The sequence below is a fragment of the Hippocampus bargibanti genome, linkage group LG12, assembly GCF_051943395.1.
Source record: "Hippocampus bargibanti isolate YZ-2025 linkage group LG12, ASM5194339v1, whole genome shotgun sequence".
Classification (NCBI taxonomy): domain Eukaryota; kingdom Metazoa; phylum Chordata; class Actinopteri; order Syngnathiformes; family Syngnathidae; genus Hippocampus; species Hippocampus bargibanti.
The window spans coordinates 7,741,923-7,760,850 of NC_142745.1; the positions used below are offsets into that span (position 1 = coordinate 7,741,923).

Genomic DNA, 18,928 nt, shown 5'->3' on the forward strand with positions numbered 1-18,928 from the left:
TTATTGCCAAGTTTGTAGAACACACAAGGAATGTGTTTCCGGTAGAACACGCTGCACTAGTATCATCAGAAAATTGCAAAGAGGCACTAAATAGTTCCATTTGGGGCTACTGTTCAAAGAGTTAATGGCTTGGGGGAAGAAGCTGTTTAAATGTCTGCTGGGTTCGGTGCTGGATTTGGTATAAAAGGAATTATTTTTTGAGCTTCGACCTTTCAATCGCCACTCACCGCAGGAAAAGAACATGTATGACAAAGAAAACGATTAAAACCCAGGCTAAATTGAGTCCCTCCACGACAATCAACTGAGTTAATAAGTATCACTTTAACTTAGTTCCTTTACATTAATTAATTTGGTTTGGTGCCACCTCAGAACCCGATCATTAATCAATGACTTTAAAAAAAACGATCCCTGATCTGAATTCAATATGGACCAATCCATCCAATCTATATATTAGAATTCGTTTATTTTGTGTACCGTCTTTTTTGGATTATACGTCGCTCCGGATTATAGTCGCACCAACAAAAAAAAAATGCATAATTAAGAAGAAAAAAACATATATAGGTTGCACTGGAGGATAAGTCGCATTTTTGGGGAAAATTTATTTGATAAAATCCAACACCAAACAACATACATGTCATGTTGAAAAGCAATTTAAAATAAATTAATTAAATTAAATTAAAATAGAGAACATCAGGCTCCGTTTCACTTCTTTTTTTTCCAACATAACACCGCAGCTCTTGCTCTACGCAACTCCGATGGACACACCTCCTTTTTGGTAACCCAGAACAGTCTTTTACAAGAGCTATTCAGATAACTCTAGCACAAAGAACATGCTAACAAGTTTACCAAAATATCATGTTTTACTCCAAATCACCAAATCCAAGGAAATTTTCATCCTCTGTGTCACTTTTAAATAACTCCCCCAACTCGGCAGGTAGACAAGGCGCCACTTCCTCTTCTCTGCGCTCTTGCGGTTTAATGTGAAAATAACATGTGAAATGATATACAGTAATAAAAAAAAAGCATACATAAGTCACTCCGATTTATAAGTCGCACCCCCGACCAAACTATGAAAAAAACTGCGATTTATAATGCGAAAAATACGGTAGTTATTTGCCACAATTGGCTTGCCGGCGGGTTCCACGAATAGCCAAAATGCCCATATACCGTATTGTCTGGTGTATAAGGTGCACCCGAAAGCCTTGATTTTCTTCCACATATGACCGTGCGCCTTTATACACAGGTGCGCCTTATATGTGAAGTAATATTGAGCCAGAACTACTGTCAGCAGACTCCCCCCCCCCCCCCCCCCCCCCCTGTAGAAGTCATCGTGCGTAACCCCAGCCTCTACCCGTTTGTTTCCTTCAGGGATTTTTCCGTCGCAGCATCCAAAAGAACATGGTGTACACGTGCCACCGAGACAAGAACTGCCAGATCAACAAGGTGACCCGCAACCGCTGTCAATACTGCCGGCTGCAAAAATGCTTCGAGGTGGGCATGTCCAAAGAAGCCGTGCGGAACGACCGCAACAAGAAGAAAAAAGACGTGAAAGAGGAAGTAGTGCTGCCCGAAAACTACGAGCTGAGCGGTGAACTCGAGGAACTGGTCAATAAAGTCAGCAAAGCCCACAAGGAGACGTTTCCGTCTCTGTGCCAGCTGGGCAAATACACCACGGTGAGTCTTATTGCAACAATGACGATATGGCACCATTTTGGTTGTCTTCAGTCTGATATCACGTCGGGGTCGCCGTTTGTTGGAGGAGAGTGGCCTTCTTTCCTTTCGTTAATATCGGATGATGAGGATTTTGGTTATCCAAATAAAGGCGGAGTCGATGAACAGTATCTTTCAAGGGTTTATTTGCAGAATATTCCGGACACGCATCATTTACAGACAATCACATACAGTAAAGTCTCGTTATATTGATATTGGTTATATCGATAGTACTGCTTATTACGATACTGTTTCTATGAACGCAAGGAGAAAATTTACATGCCGCAGGATCGGATATATCGATAGTCCGGTTATATCGATATTTTTTCCGACTCCCGAGAATATCGATATAATGAGACTTTATTGTATTTATTTCATCAGAAGGGCGGTATCAAGACCAATGGCACAACATCGCGGCTGCATTTTTCCAAAACAATATTTAGCTTTTATCAGTCTGTCTCCAGAAAGTCTCCAGTAAGCAGTGAATCAAGGTTAACAGATGGCTCCAAGAATGAACTTGGTTCACTCTGCGGATTAGGAAGTTATGCAGGCTCGAATAAATATGGCGGAAGATGCACATCATGACATTATTTTCATAACATGTCATTGAAAAGAGCAAAATATCACGGCAGAGGCGGAACCAAACCTGAGCTGACCCATTCCCGTTCCCTCTTTTATCCAGAACTCCAGCTCTGACCACAGAGTCCAGCTGGATTTGGGTCTGTGGGACAAATTCAGCGAGTTGTCCACCAAATGCATCATCAAAATTGTGGAGTTTGCCAAGCGACTACCGGGATTCACCACGCTCACCATCGCCGACCAAATCACCCTCCTCAAGTCGGCGTGCCTGGACATCCTGGTACAGTCCTGACCGCACCTACACCGAAACATCAAAATAATGTCAACGTCTACCAGCGAGCGTCCTCCGGTGTCAACTTTTTTTCCCCCCCTGCCCGCCTTCAGATGCTGAGGATATGCACGCGCTACACCCCCGAGCAAGACACCATGACCTTCTCCGATGGCCTGACCCTCAACAGAACCCAGATGCATAACGCCGGCTTCGGCCCGCTCACAGACTTGGTGTTCGCTTTCGCCGGGCAACTGCTCCCCTTGGAGATGGACGACACCGAGACAGGGCTCCTCAGCGCCATCTGTCTCATTTGCGGAGGTACGCCGACCCTCCATCTTCGTCACATCTCCTTTTCCACCTCCCTTTGGCGAGACGTTTACGCCGTCTCGCCCCCCCCCCCCCCCCCTTCTCCCCAGACCGCATGGACCTGGAAGAACCCCGGAAGGTGGACAAGCTGCAGGAGCCGCTGCTGGAGGCGCTGAAGATTTACACACGCCGCCGACGTCCTAACAAGCCTCACATGTTCCCGCGCATGCTGATGAAAGTCACCGACCTGCGAGGAATTAGCACCAAAGGTCAGTTTGCCACCTGTGCTAACCGCATACGACTCATATTTGATCCAGGAATCACCAGATACATATTTGTTTGATACAGATACAAAGTTTGATTGCCGTTGAGATGCATTTTTTTCCCCATCGCTTACAAAGTTGCCCCAAAAAAAAAAAACAATAGCGATATTTTGTTTAAAGATAGTCTCTGAAATCCTAAATATCATAAATAGACGCTTAAAGGACAACCGACGTCTCCGGACAAGTTGTGTCCATAATTTGTAAAATGGCTTCAAATGACTTCTACTGAGCGTATTTTAATAAGATTCCACCGCAAATAGCTATATTTTATGTTTTAAGACTCGCGCTGAATATTCAGGAAGTCTTGTTTTTGAATTGGTGACGAGTCCGTACATGACGTCACTAAAGGAACGCCCCTGACCGAAAAAAGACACATTGTAGCGGTCCTTCCATCACGTCAATGTATTTTGCTGTATTGTTTGATCTGAAAACCTTGTGTTGCACCCAAAAACCGCCCGAAGAGGGTGTCCAAGCTCCATATAAGGAATTTATCAGCCCGTGGAAACGGAGGTGGCCACAGGAGGTCGCCATTTTGTGCCTCTTTTCCGGTGATCTGTTTCTCCCCAATGTTGCCTCAAAATGGCATGGAATAATTTTTTGAATCGATTGCAAACATGTATGCTTTCCTCTTCAGAACTATTTGAATCATATTCATAACTGGAGGTGTAACAAGAAAGCATATTCTCCGAATCTGAAGCCATTGTTTTGATTCACTAGCAATGCAAGACGTCTTGGCGTGACGTCACGAACTGGAGGCGGGACTTTCTGAAAATGCCCAATTCGCAGCTCAATTTTTTGCAGATTTTGGACACTTTAAGTCATTTTTATTGGTGTTTTGCATTTGACTAAAAATATCATACTGCGTGTTTTGGGTATTTTAAATGCTATGAAACGTTTTTCTGATGTCAGTTAAGAAACAAAAAAGTGACGTCGGTTGTCCTTTAAAATGACATTACACCGTTCACATTTTGATATCACGACAACAAGACAACACCTATCAAATGATCGACATCACAGATGTCAAAGTCAAGGCCCGGGGGCCAAATCTGGCCCGCAACATGAGTTTATTCGGCCCGCAAAAGCAAATCAAGCATGATAAGTTCCATGATGCTAGAAGAAGTCCCAACCAAAATTTAAATTTGTCATATATAAACCACAATAACAGTCATTATTTTTTACTTCAAATTTGAAAACTACCGTATTTTCCGGTCTATATGATGCACCCCTTTGCCTTGATTTTTTTTTTTTAAAGATGACCCTGCGCCTTATACACAGGTGCCCCTTATAGGTGAGGTGTTATTGAGCCACAACAGGTCTCGAAAACCACCTTCAGCAGCCACGACTCCATTTCCTCCTGTAAAAGAAGTCATGCGTAACCCCAGCCTCGATTATAGCGCCTTATAATGCGGTGTGCCTTATATTTGGAATTATTATATTTGGAAAACATTTGTCATTCATTTAAGGTGCGCCTTATACTACGGTGCATCTTATACAGTAAAGTCTCGATATCGGATATATCGATAGTCCCGGTTATATCGATACTATTTCGATGCACGCACGGAGAAAATTACATGCAAACAGGGTCGGATATATCGATAGTCCCGGTTATGTCGATATTTTTTCGGACTCCCTTGAATATCGATGTAACAAGACTTTACTGTATATGGAAAAAGTCTGAAAATACACCAATCATTGGGGCTGGGTGCCTTATACTCCAGTGTGCCTTATAGATTGGAAAATACGGTAATTAACACCCATTGAAATGCATTGGAGAAAAAAAACTCAAATTACCCCCAAAATAAACATCCGATACATGAAAATGAGGGCCAAAAAAAACAACAACTCCCCCAAAGGTGCGCCTTATATATGGAGCAAATTTGAAAATACAGTGAGACCTCAACTTACGAACTTAATTGGTTCCCAGACAGAGTGTGTAAGGCGAAAAGTGTGTATCTAAAAAAAAAAAAATCCCATAGGAAACCATTAAAATGGGAATAATCCGTTCCCGGGTTTCCATAAACTATACTTTTCAACTAAATAAGCCTTAAAACTACACGCAACATACCTTATTCTATGTATAATAAATGTGCTATTGTATTGTAATGAAAGAAATACACTGCATTGTGTCATAAAGTCACTTTATTTACATTTGTTGTGGTCATTTATGGCTTGATGGAATGGCGTTGGAGGTCAAAAGGAATTGCTGTTTGGAAAGAGAAGCGCATTACACGAGGACTGCAATTAAAGAAATAAACTGTGGTGCAAAATAAAGTTTTATTTGCCTTTTTGGTGGTCGTTGATGGCTTATGGAAGGAGAGTCACCTTCCATAAGGACTGTTGGTAACTTAACCTCTGGTGCTGTTTGGTCGTGTGCTTCCGCCGAAGATCACTCCGCCAGCCGTGGTGGGTGTGTATTATGAAAATAGCGCTTATTATAAGGTTTAATTTTCAGAAATTTGACGTTTGTAAGACGAAAAGTCACTGTACACCATTTATCGGGGCCTAATTTTGCCGAAATTGTGGCCAAAATTTACTATTTCGCCATAGTTGTAGTAAAAGTAGCACTTTGCTGCCAATGGTGAAAGTTCACATTGAGCGTCATACGACATGTCTGTGCGCTCAGGTGCAGAGCGAGCCATCACACTAAAGATGGAGATCCCCGGCCCCATGCCGCCACTCATCAGGGAGATGCTGGAAAACCCAGACGCCTTCGAGGACAGCAGCGACTCGGCGGAAAGCCCCGCCAAGCCCGCCGCCGCCGCCACAGCTCCTGCGCCGCCCGCCGTTCAGACCATCAAGCAGGAAGAGAAGCCCGCGTACGAGTCGACGGTGGAGGAGGAAGAAGAGGACGAGGAGGACGAGTACTGGGACGAGGACAGGGAGCGGCTGGCGGACAGTGATGCCGAGCCGTGGGGGGACGCGACGGCGGCGGCGAGCGTGCACAAAAAAAGTGGGACAACGCAGTAGGACGGCGCCGTCCTCATCCTCGCACCATTGGGCTCTTCTAAAAGAATTGCAAAGTTTACAGGGAGTGAGGGATGAAGCAAAAGCACTCAACAAGCGACTCATTGTGGTCCGCAGTGACAGGAGGGAGGCGGGGGGGACGTGAGGAATGTCCCCCTCCTCAGGAAAAGGACTACGCTTGTATTAAAAACATCTCTCTTTTTTTTTCAAGGGTTACAAGAAACGCTACTTTTACTTTCTAACTCGTATGATGTATTGTCTCAGCTTTTTTTGTCCATTTATTTTTCAAAGCTAAAGTGTCTCACACACATCACGGAGAGCAGGACTCCCAACCTGCTAAGGTCTTCCAGCATCTTCTCAAAACATGCTAGGCTAACTTTGATACCATGAGATGAGAATCGAGACAGCAGAGCGATTGTTGGTTTGGAATGAAAAAGTGCCTACGTCTTCTGGATTCCCATCGCTGGACACGAATGTCAGACAAATGTAACTCCACAAAAACAAAAGTGCAATGATTCCTGACTCAAAAGATAAAAACCGTTGATAATGTCAACATGGAGAGCTATTTCAGACTTTTTTTGGGGATACCCCGGTTTGAAGTCCGGATGCTAAAACGCTATTTGCTCTCATAAATTGGCTTGATCTGGACATTGAACATACCAAAAATGTGCTCAGACGTCTTTCCATGTCAGTTATAGTACTCAACATTGTATCATGATTGGGTGTTGGGTTAGTGTTAGGGATAAGGGTTTTGGGTTAGTTAGGATTAAAGGACAACCGACACCGCCGATAAGTTGCGTCCATAATTTGTAAAATCACTTCAAATGACTTCTACTGAGCGCATTTTACAAAGATTCCACGGCATGTAGCTATATTTTACGTTTTAAGACTCGCGCTGAATATTCAGGAAGTCTTGTTTTCGAGTTGATGACGTTGCCTGACGTGACGTCACTGAAGGAACGCCCTTCACCGACAAAGCGACACACAACGTATTTAGGGTACTTTTTTCGTCTGAAAACACCATGTTAATTGCGAAATTAGAAGGAAAACTACATAAATAACACGATGGTGAATCATTGTGTGTCGCACCAAGACTACCAATTGCGGGAAAATGCAAAAAGAGGGTGTTAAGTTGACACAAATTCCCAGCAGACAAATCAGCATATTTCCAATGGAGCTTGTGCGCCATCTTGTGCATTTTCTAGGACCCTACATTGGAGTCCGGACGGCTGGAATTGATCTGGAAGGACTTCTTTAATCGATTGCAAACATTTATGCTTTCCCGTAATCGTTGTACTAAGTTCATCCTGTCTACTTGATATCTAATTTTAAGCAGATTCTTTACTTACAGACAGTGTAGGTGTTCAAATATCTGACATGTTTCGGCGACTACTTCCGCCTTCAAAGATTCCACCACGTATAGCTATATTTTACGTTTTAAGACTCGTGCTGAATATTCTGGAAGTCTTGTTTTTGAGTTGGTGACGAGTCCGTACGTGACGTCACTGAAGGAACGCCCCTGACCGAAAAAAGGACACATTGTAGCAGTCCTTCCATCACGTCAATGCATTTGGCTGTACTTGACTGGTCTGAAAACTTCGTGTAGCACCAAAAAAGAGGCAGAAGAGGGCGACAAAGCTCCATGTAAGGAATTTATCAGCCTGTGGAAACGGGCTGATTAATTCCTTACAGGAGCTTTGTCGCCATTTTCTGCCTCTTTATGCTACATTTCCCGCCCCCAGATACCTTAAAATGGCACGGAATAAATTCTTTAATCGATTGCAAACATGTATGCTTTCCTCTTCAGAACCATTTGTATCATATTCATTATTGGATGATTAACAAGCAAGCATCTTCTCCGAATCTGAAGCCATTGTTTTGATTCTCCAGCAAGGCAAGACGTCTTGGGGTGACATCACGCACAAGGGGGCGGGACCTTCTGAAACTCGCCATTTCCGGGGTCATTTTTTGTAGATTTTGGACACTTTCAGTCATTTTTATTGGTGTTTTGCATTTGACCAAAAAATATCATACTGCGTGTTTTGGGTATTTTAGATGCTATAAAACGTTTTTCTGATGTCAGTTAAGAAGCAAAAAAGTGACGTCGGTTGTCCTTTAAGGGTTAGGGTTAAGAGTGTAGGGATTTAGGGTAGGTGTAAGAGTTATAATTTAGGGTTAGAAGGATTGGGGGGTTGGGATTCGGAGTTTAAGGGTGAAGGTTAGGGTTACACTTGAGGGTTTGGGTTAGTGGGTTACGAATGGGTTGCGGGGCTTGGGGTGATGGAGGTTCGGAGAGTTGGGGATAATGAGGTTAGGGTTTGGTAGGGTTAAGCCATAAAGACTCAGAACAAGTCATTTTGAACTTTTCATCATGAGAGCAATCCTCAGGTGTGAGTGCGTTTTTTTTCTTCTTGTTTTTAATGTATAGAAAAAATATGATTTACCTATTTTAGCCCTATAACCACCTACATTCAACATCCAGTTTCTAAAATGTTTTACAGCGAACAAACGCACACACAGTACACCGTGGTCATATTTCTGATGCCAAATATTACTTTTTGATCACATCTTCCCAGTTCGAGCTGTTATGTCGTGCTCACGTGCAGAGCCTGAATGTACAGAATATAATGAGTAATTTTGTAAAAAGGAAAGAAAAGGCTTTCCTCTGAATGTCATAAAGAATAAAACCAGTTTGTTTTTTTTGCACTGTTAAATTTAGCTTTTAAACAGACAAGATCTTCAACACCGGGGCAATAAAGTCTGATTTCTTTTGTTGTTTTCCTGAACTTGAGCCAGTGCAATAAAACAAAATCCACACGCAAAGTTGATGGGGACCCCTGTATGCAAAACGTATCCATTTTGACAAATCAAAAAAACTTTGGCTCATTGAAATTCCATCGCCTTGATGGTTGTGACACTTTGGCGTTGTATTATGTACGGAGAATATTTAATATTGACTATTGAAGCTCATCTCATTATGTCTCTTTTTAATAATCGCTGACCTCCTGCGTCATCTCCATGGAAAGAGATTGAAACATCTCATGACTGGGCTCATCTGTCTCTTTTTATGTATTAAATTTGTCTATGTAGTTTGCTTCTTTTGTTATTATCTTGTGCTTTTTTTTTTGTTTTTATAAAAGGCGCTTTGTGTTTTCACACCTGTTGGCGTGCAACTGTATTTATTTTGTCTTTCAAATAATAAATGTGCATGCAAACCATGAAAAAAAAAATCCAAGACAAATGTCAAAGTGAGTCACATTTACCACACACTCATAAAGCTTTTCATTTTATGGCTGGGATTTAAAAACGGATTCTGAACGCAACCGCATCGATATTAATGCCACGATCAAGCCAGAAGTGGTGTAAAATATCATACTTCAATCCTGACAATAAAAAAAAGTGAGCCGTAAATGAAAGCGTGAGCTTTGTTAATAAATTACACACAAGAGTTCTGCAACCCTGTCACACGGTGGAAGCCAAGTGTTGACAAAACAATTCAAGCAAAGGGATTATTTTCTCTTGAATTACAAATTTTGGTTTGTTTATTTTACAGCTGGGAAAAAAAGATTTTAAAAAAATATCCACATTCATTCACAGCTGTTGTTAAAGCGCTATATAAAGCAATATGCATTGTATTGTATGAAGCATTCATAAAAGGATCAATTCAATACAGTGGATCACTTAAAGAACAACCGACGTCTCCGGACAAGTTGTGTCCATAATTTGTAAAATGTCTTCAAATGACTTCTGCTGAGCGTATTTTACAAAGATTCCACCGCATATAGCTATTTTATATTTTACGTTTTAAGACTCGCGCTGAATATTAAGGAAGTCTTGTTTTCGAGTTGATGACTATGCCTGACGTGACGTCACTGAAGGAACGCCCCTCACCGAGAAAGCGACACACAATACATTTTGGGTACTTTGTTTGGTCTGAAAACTTCGTGTTGATGGCGAAATTAGAAGGAAAAAACAAATAAAGTGATGGTGAATCGTTGTGTGTTGCACCAAGACTACTATTTGATACTAGTTGACACAAATTCACAGCAGACAAATCAGCCCATTTCCAATGGAGCTTGGGCGCCATCTTGTGCATTTTCTGGGCGCTGCATGGAAGTCCACATGCCTCAAAATGAGACGGAAGGACTTCTTCAATCGATCGCAAACATTTATGCTTTCCTCTTCAGAACTATTTGAATCATATTCATAACTGGATGAGTAACAAGAAAGCATCTTCTCCGAATCTGAAGCCATTGTTTTGATTCTCGAGCAAAGCAAGACGTCCTGGCGTGACGTCACGAACAAGGGGGCGGGACCTTCTGAAACTCGCCATTTCCGGAGTCATTTTGAAGTAGTTTTTGGACACTTTAAGTCATTTTTATTGTTTTTTTGCATTTGACTACAAATATCATTGTCGTGCGGCGATACAGCACGCAGGTGGAAAGTTGATAAAAGTTAACTCAGCCAGATGCAGGAAGGGTATTGTGAGTTTTCTTTATTTGAAGTTGATATCAGTTTTCGGCAGACCCCAGGTAACACTGCTCTCCAGGTTGTCCTTTGTCCCTGTTCTTCCTCCTCGAAGTGACTGGCTCAGGCTGGCTTTGAAGGTGCTTCACCTGAGCTTCTGGCCAATCAGGTCCCAGCGGCAATTGGCCATTCCCAGGTGGTTGCAATCACCTTCTCAGAGTCAATTAGTGGTCGCCCAACTCAACTGTTTTGGATGGGGAGAAATGCGCACCTTTCTCCCATCCAAAATCCATGAAACACAAAATTATTTAACATTTCTTTTAGCATCATGACAATCATACTGCGTGTTTTGGGTATTTTAGATGCTCTAAAACATTTTTCTGATGTCAGTTAGGAAACGAAAAAATGGTGTCGGTTGTCCTTTAAATTCTAGGGAAAAGACGTGAAGTCGCTAATATAAATCATATACTGTAATACAACATGAGCGTACAGATAAGAGCATACACAACGGCCTGTAACAAAAACATATATTTCTGTACACTTTCAGAATGCTTCTCACCCAGAATTAATGGGATCAAGTTCACCATCCACCCAAATGAGCTTTTCTGCTATAAAGTCTCTTGAGTGTGAGATGATTCAGACAATGTGTTGTTACTAAGCAAAGAAAGGATGCCTAGTTCTGCTAGCTTATCTTTAGCTACACTCTCCCAGCCTTTATTGGCCAGAGGGTTCCTAGGAGAAGGATGCATGATGCCCTCAACTCGCACGTGCATACCAGCTGCGGCAAGAGCGCGGCGTGCCCGCTGCTCCGCCACCCTGCCCACACCGATCACCATGGAGACACCGAGGGCCTCCACGGCTTGACACAGGGCAATGTCACACAAGCGCAGTAGCTCTTCACGCTCACGGGCATTGAGCTCAGGGGGAGTCAGGTTCTTCCCGGCGCCGCTCATAAAAATAAGAGGGCAAAGGTTGTGCACAAAACAATGGCGGAAAAACGCCGCAGGTTCGCCGCACAACTTTCTAAAAAGGCCCCAGAAGCGGGCACCGCTCACTTCGCTCTGAGTGCAGGCCAGGCCGCTAATGCGGCGCTTCGGATGCTCGTTGTCAGGGCGACCGACTTCGCCAGTGATCTTCAGCCAATTAACTACTGACTTGACTTCGCCAAAGGGAACCTGTGAGAGATGAGATGGAGATTTCCAAATTGAATGTATGTATTTCACCATATGACAAATACAGCATAATATTACGATTTAAAGATTAAAAAAATGTAAATAATCTCCAAAATGTCCGACTTTTATCCAAAAGTATAAAGCTTTATTATTGTACTATTAATATTATTATCATAATATGATTTTTCTTGAATACAGCATATAATAACTAAAAATATGCCACTTTTTCTTGACAAATAACTTTATTCTCATAACGCAACTCTACTTTTAGGATAGTTTTTTTCTCGATATAGTATTGAAGATTCATCATTACAATTATCATCATGCAAATGACACTCAATCTGGATTTTGTTTTGCAAGATTAACGTATTTTTTCTTACTTTCACGGGGGCCTTCCGAGTTTTCTGACACAGTAGTGTACTGCATTACACGGTGTCTTTTCGTTGGTTGATTGGATTAATATCTCCTTTTAGTATCATTTGTGATAACCGTAAACAAGAAATGTTGCATGGTGAACATTTCAGTTTTTTAATGAAAAAGAAATCAATACAATGTAGACGTTCCCGATTTTGTATAGCATATCGTGAAGCCGACCAGTGACGTCATCAGGCAGCCTGAACGTCCTGCTGGTATTTTTCGGACCTACTCACCCCCGTCTGGGCCATGCCGAATGGTCCAGGATTCATGCCTAAAAACAGACATCTCTGGCCGGCCTGGCAGTATTTTTCCACGTAGCATCGATGCGTGTCCCACGCATATTCGAGTGGGTTGTACACGTAACGTACGGGTTCTTCAAAGCTGAGCCCACGGAGGTACGCGTTGAGCTCCAATTCGATCTGTAGGAACTTGCAAGATGGGGTCGCTTTCGGCTGCGGAGTCCATTTCAATGCGACGCGTTCTTTTGAATCACGCTCGTTCCCATCACCTCGCGACATTGCACTGTCATTCGACATTGTTTTTTTTTAATTCGCATAAATATACATATATGTATTTCGAAAATACTCGTTTTGTTGTTTTGTGATCTATTTCTTTCCTGTGTTCGTCTTGTTTTACGGAAGACGACAACCATTACTCGAGTGCAGTACTGCCCTCTCGTGGCATGGAATGTGTACCACTTCCGTGCTGAGATGAGAAGGAATACAAACTGCGTACACGCTGAAGATATGACACTTGATTAAAATGAAGAAATACTGAAAATCAAATCATAACAGTTCAGCGTGTAGATACCGAAACTGGTGAAATTTCAAGAATGTCAGAAATATTGCTGTTGTAGCAGTTGAATTGATTTAATTTCATGTTGAAATGGCAACCAGTTCAGAGTACTGCTCAAAGACCGCTAGGATATGTCACGAGCCTGAAATCGGGATTCTGATTAATATCGCGTGTGTGAAATTCGAATGACGTTGGAAAATCCACCCATTATTGTTCGCAATTTCAGAGGGAGGCCATCTTGCAACTTCCAAAAGTGACATCACATTTGCTCAATAAACCGACAAATCACGTCGCTCCGTTGGGTCACGTGACGTTTCCAAGCAAGGCCGTGATTGGTAATTCCCTGAACGCTGAGTAAATCTGCCATTTTCTTTCCACGGCAAGTGGTAAAATGGCTGCTCATTTTATGGATTAAAAACTGGTGATTTATGTTAAGTCATATTCCATAAACACAATATTAATCAGAAGATCACGAATGGTGAACATATTTGAAAAAAACATCTTTTGAACAGAGGTGAAAACGTTACATAACTAAAATCAAATGGTAAATATAATCACACGTGAGCAATTGCAGAAATGACACGAATGTCCTTAACAAATGTTTTTATTTCAGCATAATAGTAAGAAGCCTCTCCTCCGATTTCCATACGGTTGAAACTAATTGGATCACAAGGGTACATTATTAGTTAGCCCATTTTACAATAATTATTGTAACAGTTTTAGGAAGTTACCTGTTTGCACTCATTTTTCTACACAAAATAATCGATATCAAGATTCTATTATTTCAACTGAGGACCATAACTGCATGCAAGACTAAAAAAAGAAAACAACTAATCTGTGATAGCTACCATTATGTCATCGCTCTCCTAATAGCATGATCAATATAATTTACTACAAATACCAGGGCCTTTGCATTAGAATGAATCTTTTTCTTAGAACAAACCCTCCTCGTGGGCTGTCAACTGTACTGATCAAAAATGCTTCTATTCATCTTTTCTGAGGAGGAAGAGGCTTTGTCTAAAACAGATTACAGTTTGAAGGGAACAAAAATATTCATCACTCAGTTTGCCTTTCCCCCCAATCACTCCAGTGTTTACAATTTTAGAATAAAAAGGTACTTGAAATAAAACTCAGACGCACGATTTGATCCGAGTGAGAAGTTAAAACGTCCATGTTAAAAACAAGCGATTGCGACGTCAGGGTTCTTTTGCGTGGTCCAATTAAAAATTAAACTGACAAGTACTGTATTGCCACTATGCACCAGCGGCATGCTTTGTGCAGTGTCCTCTAACCTGACCCTCCGTCAGGCTGTCAACTGTAACCACAGCAAAGAAAAATCAACTGTTCATTAGCATTGAACATAAAGCATGAATGTTCTTTCTGGCAATCGACGAAGTATTCCATACACATCTACTCCGGGACTGCCCCTATCTTACATTCAGTCAACCAAAAGGACGTCTTATGTACACACAAGCTGTTCTTCATCAGAAGATGGCGAGTGAGAACTCGAGGAGGGTCACGTTTGAGAAATAAATCGGCAGGAAGTTAAGCGGCCGTGGTGCTTTTCTCTGCCTTTGCCGGCACAACAAAAAAACGTGTTACGATAATGTTGAAGCATTACAATGGTTATTTGTGTATCGCACCTTGTTAAGGCTACACCCAATGGTATGACATACACCTGTTAAAACACACCAAGCACATAATATCTGCATAAAAAGGCAATGGTTAGTGCGCAGCCGAGTGTTGATTTCACCAGACCGGGCTTCCTTCAGTATGACACATCACGTGACTCCCCATCAGCGACAATGGCGTAAGACATTTTCTGTCCCACCAACGACAGTTTACAGGGGAAGCGTCCATTGTGACAGAAAAACGGCCTTGTCTTTGTAGATACATCTGATACACAATAATAAAACATTAAGGAAAAGGCTAAATAAAACTGGGGGGAGGGGGGGGGAGATGCGTACACGCAACAGAAAAGGGTGGGGGATTCGACGCATGGCCAAAATGGGATTTCCCACTCATCACCTACTCCATGGAAGTCCTGGTTAACAATAACACGACTGTAGGTAATTCTTGACCATTTGGAGGGAGGGGAAAAAAATAAAACACATAATAGCAATATTTACAGACAGTGTACCTCTAATGTTGTTTGAGGCAAAGAATGCCGGTCAACCAGATGGCTTAAACAAAGGAGTCCTGATCAAGCGACCGTTGCCATGGTGACATCAACTGAAAACACAGCTGCCACGAGCGGCGGGATCTGGTTGACGCAAGCCATATTTGGACCGAAGTGACACAATGAAATGCTTTTCCTTGCAGCTATGTCCCTGGATGTCAATTAAAAAGAAAAAGGCTGTCATTTCAGAGTACCAACAAATATGGATGCCTTGGAACAATAAAAACCGAGTAAGTACAAAACAGGAACACTCTTCGTCACAGAAAAGTCTCATTAAAAAAATATGGTGGGGAGAAAAGAAACAGTTACAACGAAAGCAACAAATGTCCCGTAGTTATTAGTAATCCAAGACTGGAGCCGCATGGTCAGTCTTCGCTCGAGCCAATCAGAATCGAGCGAGCGCCGCGCCCGTTGGCCTGGCCTGCGTGTGGCGGCCCGCTAGACGCAGCCAATGTGGAATGTCAGACGGCCAGACGACCCGGAGGGGGGTGCATGGGGCTCCAGGTCGGGGGGGCGGGCGGCGCTTCTTGGGCATACTGGCGCGGCTCACAACACGGTTGGGTCTCCACTTTGGCTACGCCGCGGCCCTGGCAGAGCCGGCGGTGCCGCAGCAGACGGTCCGTCCTGGAAAAGTTCTTTTGGAAACACGGCGAGTGGATTTTTGTCAAGTCAAGCGGTCCACACCTGTGCCATCTTTAACTCATTCACTGCCAGACGTGTGCAGAAACTCAAATTCCAGGACCCACAAAACATTGAGTTTTAGGACTACATAAACATTCAATGCAGCGTAAGAAACATTTTCTTCCATCAGAAAAAAAAGAGTTAATTCCTAAGTTATACGGGTCTGGGGTAATATGAGGTGCAAGTGGGGGCAGCAGTACAAATGGCAAATTCTACCCCCTTGTAGAAGGGTAAAAACATTCCCAGGGGTTGACCTGCGCTTTATCGGCACACCCGCGTGAGAAAAACCAAAACCCGAACAAATTTGGGAATGGCGTTCCACGTCATATTTTCAATTCCCCAATAAATTCGGCTATGGCAGTGAATGAGTTAAATGCACGTTGTCAAAAAATAGCGTAGCAAGAAAATTGATTTGAATCTGTAAACTATTTTAAATGTCAAATGATGTGAGTGAATTAGCACATTCAACATATCTCGAACGGGCCTACGACCAGATCAAAAAGCTGTAAAGCCATTTGATGTTGAAGAAAATATGTATTTTTTTTCTTGAAAATCTTATCTATGCGTTGTGCTCACCTGCTGGCAGCGCTCACACTGGTAAGGCTTCTCGCCGCTGTGCACGCGTTTGTGTCTCTCCAGGTGGTAGCGCTGGATAAACCTCATATCGCACATGTCACACGCAAACGGCTTCTCCCCTAGCAAAAAGCACACACAACACAGTCAATGCGTCATTATTCGCGTTTTTTCCCCTTCTTTCTTTGCACAATTAAATTGTGTCAAACTTGTTTTTGAGGATTAGCGTTGCAGCGTGAGTGGGCGGAAAGCCTTATCTGTAACTAATACGTGTTTGGATGGTCAAAAGGCCTGCTCATCAACTCATTATGTGTAGATCAGAGTGGAGTTATCATGGCCCAGATGCATGCAACAGCATCTGGGCTTGCGTCTGATGCTGGTTCAACATCCCATCAAAGTGGAGGTTGCGAGGTGCCATGTAGCGGGCGGCAGTGGTGGGGCGCGGCAACGGAACGCATACCCGTGTGAGTGAGGCTGTGTCTCTCCAGGTGGTTACGCTGAATAAACCTCATGTCACACATGGAACAAGCATACGGCTTCACCCCTACACACACAGAGCAGCGTATTAGGCCTACCCGCCGCGCACCACACAAGGTCAAGTAACGTGCAACATCACCTCTGCCACACGTACACACGCGCACAGACACGCACGCAATGCGGAAATGTGAACACATGCAACTATGTGGGTACAGCTGGAACACAGAATATGTCAAGCGCACTGCGGCAGATTAAGAATGAAGTGTTCTATATGTTGTAGAAGAGCCTTTGTGTTTGTTCTGCCACATTCATACAGGCGGTCATTTATGAGTACTAATGTGTATATTTATGGAGTCCTTTCAGGGGTAAGGGGACCTATTTGGTCAATCGGGGTCAAAATGATTCCTCACTGAGATTACCGTATTTTTCGGTGTATAAGGCGTACCCCCAATGAATGGTGTATTTTCAAACTTTTTCCCTATATAAGGCACACCAGACTATAAGGCACACCTTCAATGAATGAAAAACGTTTTCCCAAATATAATTTATAAAAGTGTTCCAAATATAAGGTACATCACATTATAATGCGCTACAGTAGATGCTGAGGTTACGCACCACTTCTTCTACAGGGGGAAATGGGAGTTGGTGGCTGCTGACAATATTTGTGAGACCTGTTGGGTCAATATTACTTCACATATAAGGCGCAGGGTCATCTTTGGAAAAAAATGAAGCCTTTTAGGTGCGGCTTATACACCGGAAGATGTGATACTCCCAGCCGATTGTGAAAATAAGAGAAAAATAGAAATAATTGAAGAAAAGTGTCAACGGATATTAGGTATTTTAAAGAACATAGACATTGGCCTAAAAAAAATCCTTTAAAGAAAATTTAAAATTCGGAGTTTGTATTCTTTAAAAAAATCACATCAATGACTTTTGTTAAATATCAGCTCCAAATATCAATATTAATGGTTTCCTTGAACACTAATAATTGGCAGAGGCCCTGAAAAAAAAATCATCTATCCTGAATGTATTATACTGAGGTGTCATAGAAAAATAAACAAATAAATAAAATTATACATTGAAAAAAAAGTTGAAATGTTAAAATGTCTTCTGGGAATAGATTTCTGAATTTCAAAATACGGTATTTCAATGGAGATGCGAAAAAGCCTGAGCTCGGGCTACAAATGTGACTCAGCTCTCAAAAATGAGCGTTTTCAACTGGAGTGATTACAAATATAAAGTATGAGCAACCCCACTATGTTTTTCTGTTTGTGTTAAAAATGGAACAAAAGGAAAAGAGACTCCCATAACTAGTTCTAATCTAATATGCAAATCTAATTACAACGACACGGAGGATTATATAAATCCACATCTGAGACGCGCTTTGGCTAAAATCTACATTTGGGGGTTCTGCGATGAGCATGTGTGGTGATCAAAACAGGTTGGCTGGTGATGTTAGCTTGAATCGAGTAAAAAAAAAAGCCCCACGGTAGCTGTTTTTTTTTGTAACAATTACAGGGAATGCTCTAAACAAGTGTTTGCATGACTGGCTGTGTGTAAGCTCCGCTCTCGGAAAGATTGACTGGAAAGATGAGAGGGGGGGGGCAGGTGTACGGACGCCTACCCGTATGAGTGAGGCTGTGTCTGGCCAGGTGGTAGCGCTGAACAAACCTCATGTCACACATGGTGCACGCAAAAGGTTTCACACCTAAACGCAAAGCATTAAGACATTAATGTTCAAGACTTTGTCATTGGTCTCCATCATCCATCGATTGCGTCAAATTGCCATTGATGGGTTGTTAACCGCGTTTCAGTGCTCAAATCCAAGAACTAAATTGAAGTTGTGTTTGATCAATTTTTAAATCCACGGCTATCACAATATGAGCTGATGATGTCGCACTCCACTCTTGTTTGCATTTATCTGGCGTTCAAACGTGATGCGGAAAACGCTGATTGGAACGCGGGCAAATCCGCCTTATGGCACATAGTCAGAATCCATAATCATGGAAGTTGG

General features: G+C 42.4%; 3 protein-coding genes across 37 annotated transcripts in view; 1 reads left to right on the forward strand and 2 right to left on the reverse strand.

Moving 5' to 3' along the window:
- The window catches only part of LOC148890271 (retinoic acid receptor gamma-A-like), a 46,796-nt gene extending 37,483 nt beyond the window's left edge, over positions 1-9,313 (forward strand). For all 3 annotated transcript variants that reach the window (XM_089009360.1, XM_089009358.1, XM_089009359.1), the window contains 5 exons: positions 1,369-1,674; positions 2,393-2,569; positions 2,674-2,878; positions 2,977-3,135; positions 5,813-9,313. In XM_089009360.1, the coding sequence (XP_088865486.1) occupies positions 1,369-1,674; positions 2,393-2,569; positions 2,674-2,878; positions 2,977-3,135; positions 5,813-6,156 (1,191 nt within the window). In that variant the 3' untranslated portion in view covers positions 6,157-9,313. The remainder of the gene's footprint in view (positions 1-1,368; positions 1,675-2,392; positions 2,570-2,673; positions 2,879-2,976; positions 3,136-5,812) is intronic.
- A 1,320-nt stretch (positions 9,314-10,633) lies between these two features.
- Positions 10,634-12,835, reverse strand: LOC148890272 (single-strand selective monofunctional uracil DNA glycosylase). Its single transcript, XM_089009363.1, has 2 exons — positions 12,443-12,835; positions 10,634-11,795 (listed from the first exon to the last, which is right to left on the reverse strand). Exons 1-2 carry the CDS (start codon positions 12,743-12,745, stop codon positions 11,229-11,231), a joined length of 870 nt encoding a protein of 289 aa, XP_088865489.1. The 5' UTR covers positions 12,746-12,835; the 3' UTR covers positions 10,634-11,228.
- A 757-nt stretch (positions 12,836-13,592) lies between these two features.
- znf740a (zinc finger protein 740a) overlaps positions 13,593-18,928 on the reverse strand; it is a 28,291-nt gene continuing 22,955 nt past the window's right edge. For 27 of the 33 annotated variants that reach the window (XM_089010410.1, XM_089010409.1, XM_089010413.1 and 24 more), the window contains 4 exons: positions 18,539-18,622; positions 16,898-16,981; positions 16,441-16,559; positions 13,593-15,818 (listed from right to left, as the gene is read on the reverse strand). In XM_089010410.1, the coding sequence (XP_088866536.1) occupies positions 15,645-15,818; positions 16,441-16,559; positions 16,898-16,981; positions 18,539-18,622 (461 nt within the window). In that variant the 3' untranslated portion in view covers positions 13,593-15,644. The remainder of the gene's footprint in view (positions 15,819-16,440; positions 16,560-16,897; positions 16,982-18,538; positions 18,623-18,928) is intronic. The other 6 variants (XM_089010428.1, XM_089010435.1, XM_089010440.1 and 3 more) reach the window with 2 other exon arrangements.

Bases quoted from the DNA above. Each gene is read 5' to 3' on its own strand.
- LOC148890272 (XM_089009363.1), bottom strand. From the start codon at position 12,745: ATGTCGAATGACAGTGCAATGTCGCGAGGTGATGGGAACGAGCGTGAT. The intron at 11,796-12,442 runs GTGAGTAGGTCC...CATCTCTCACAG, and splicing joins TCGGCATGGCCCAGACGGGG to GTTCCCTTTGGCGAAGTCAA.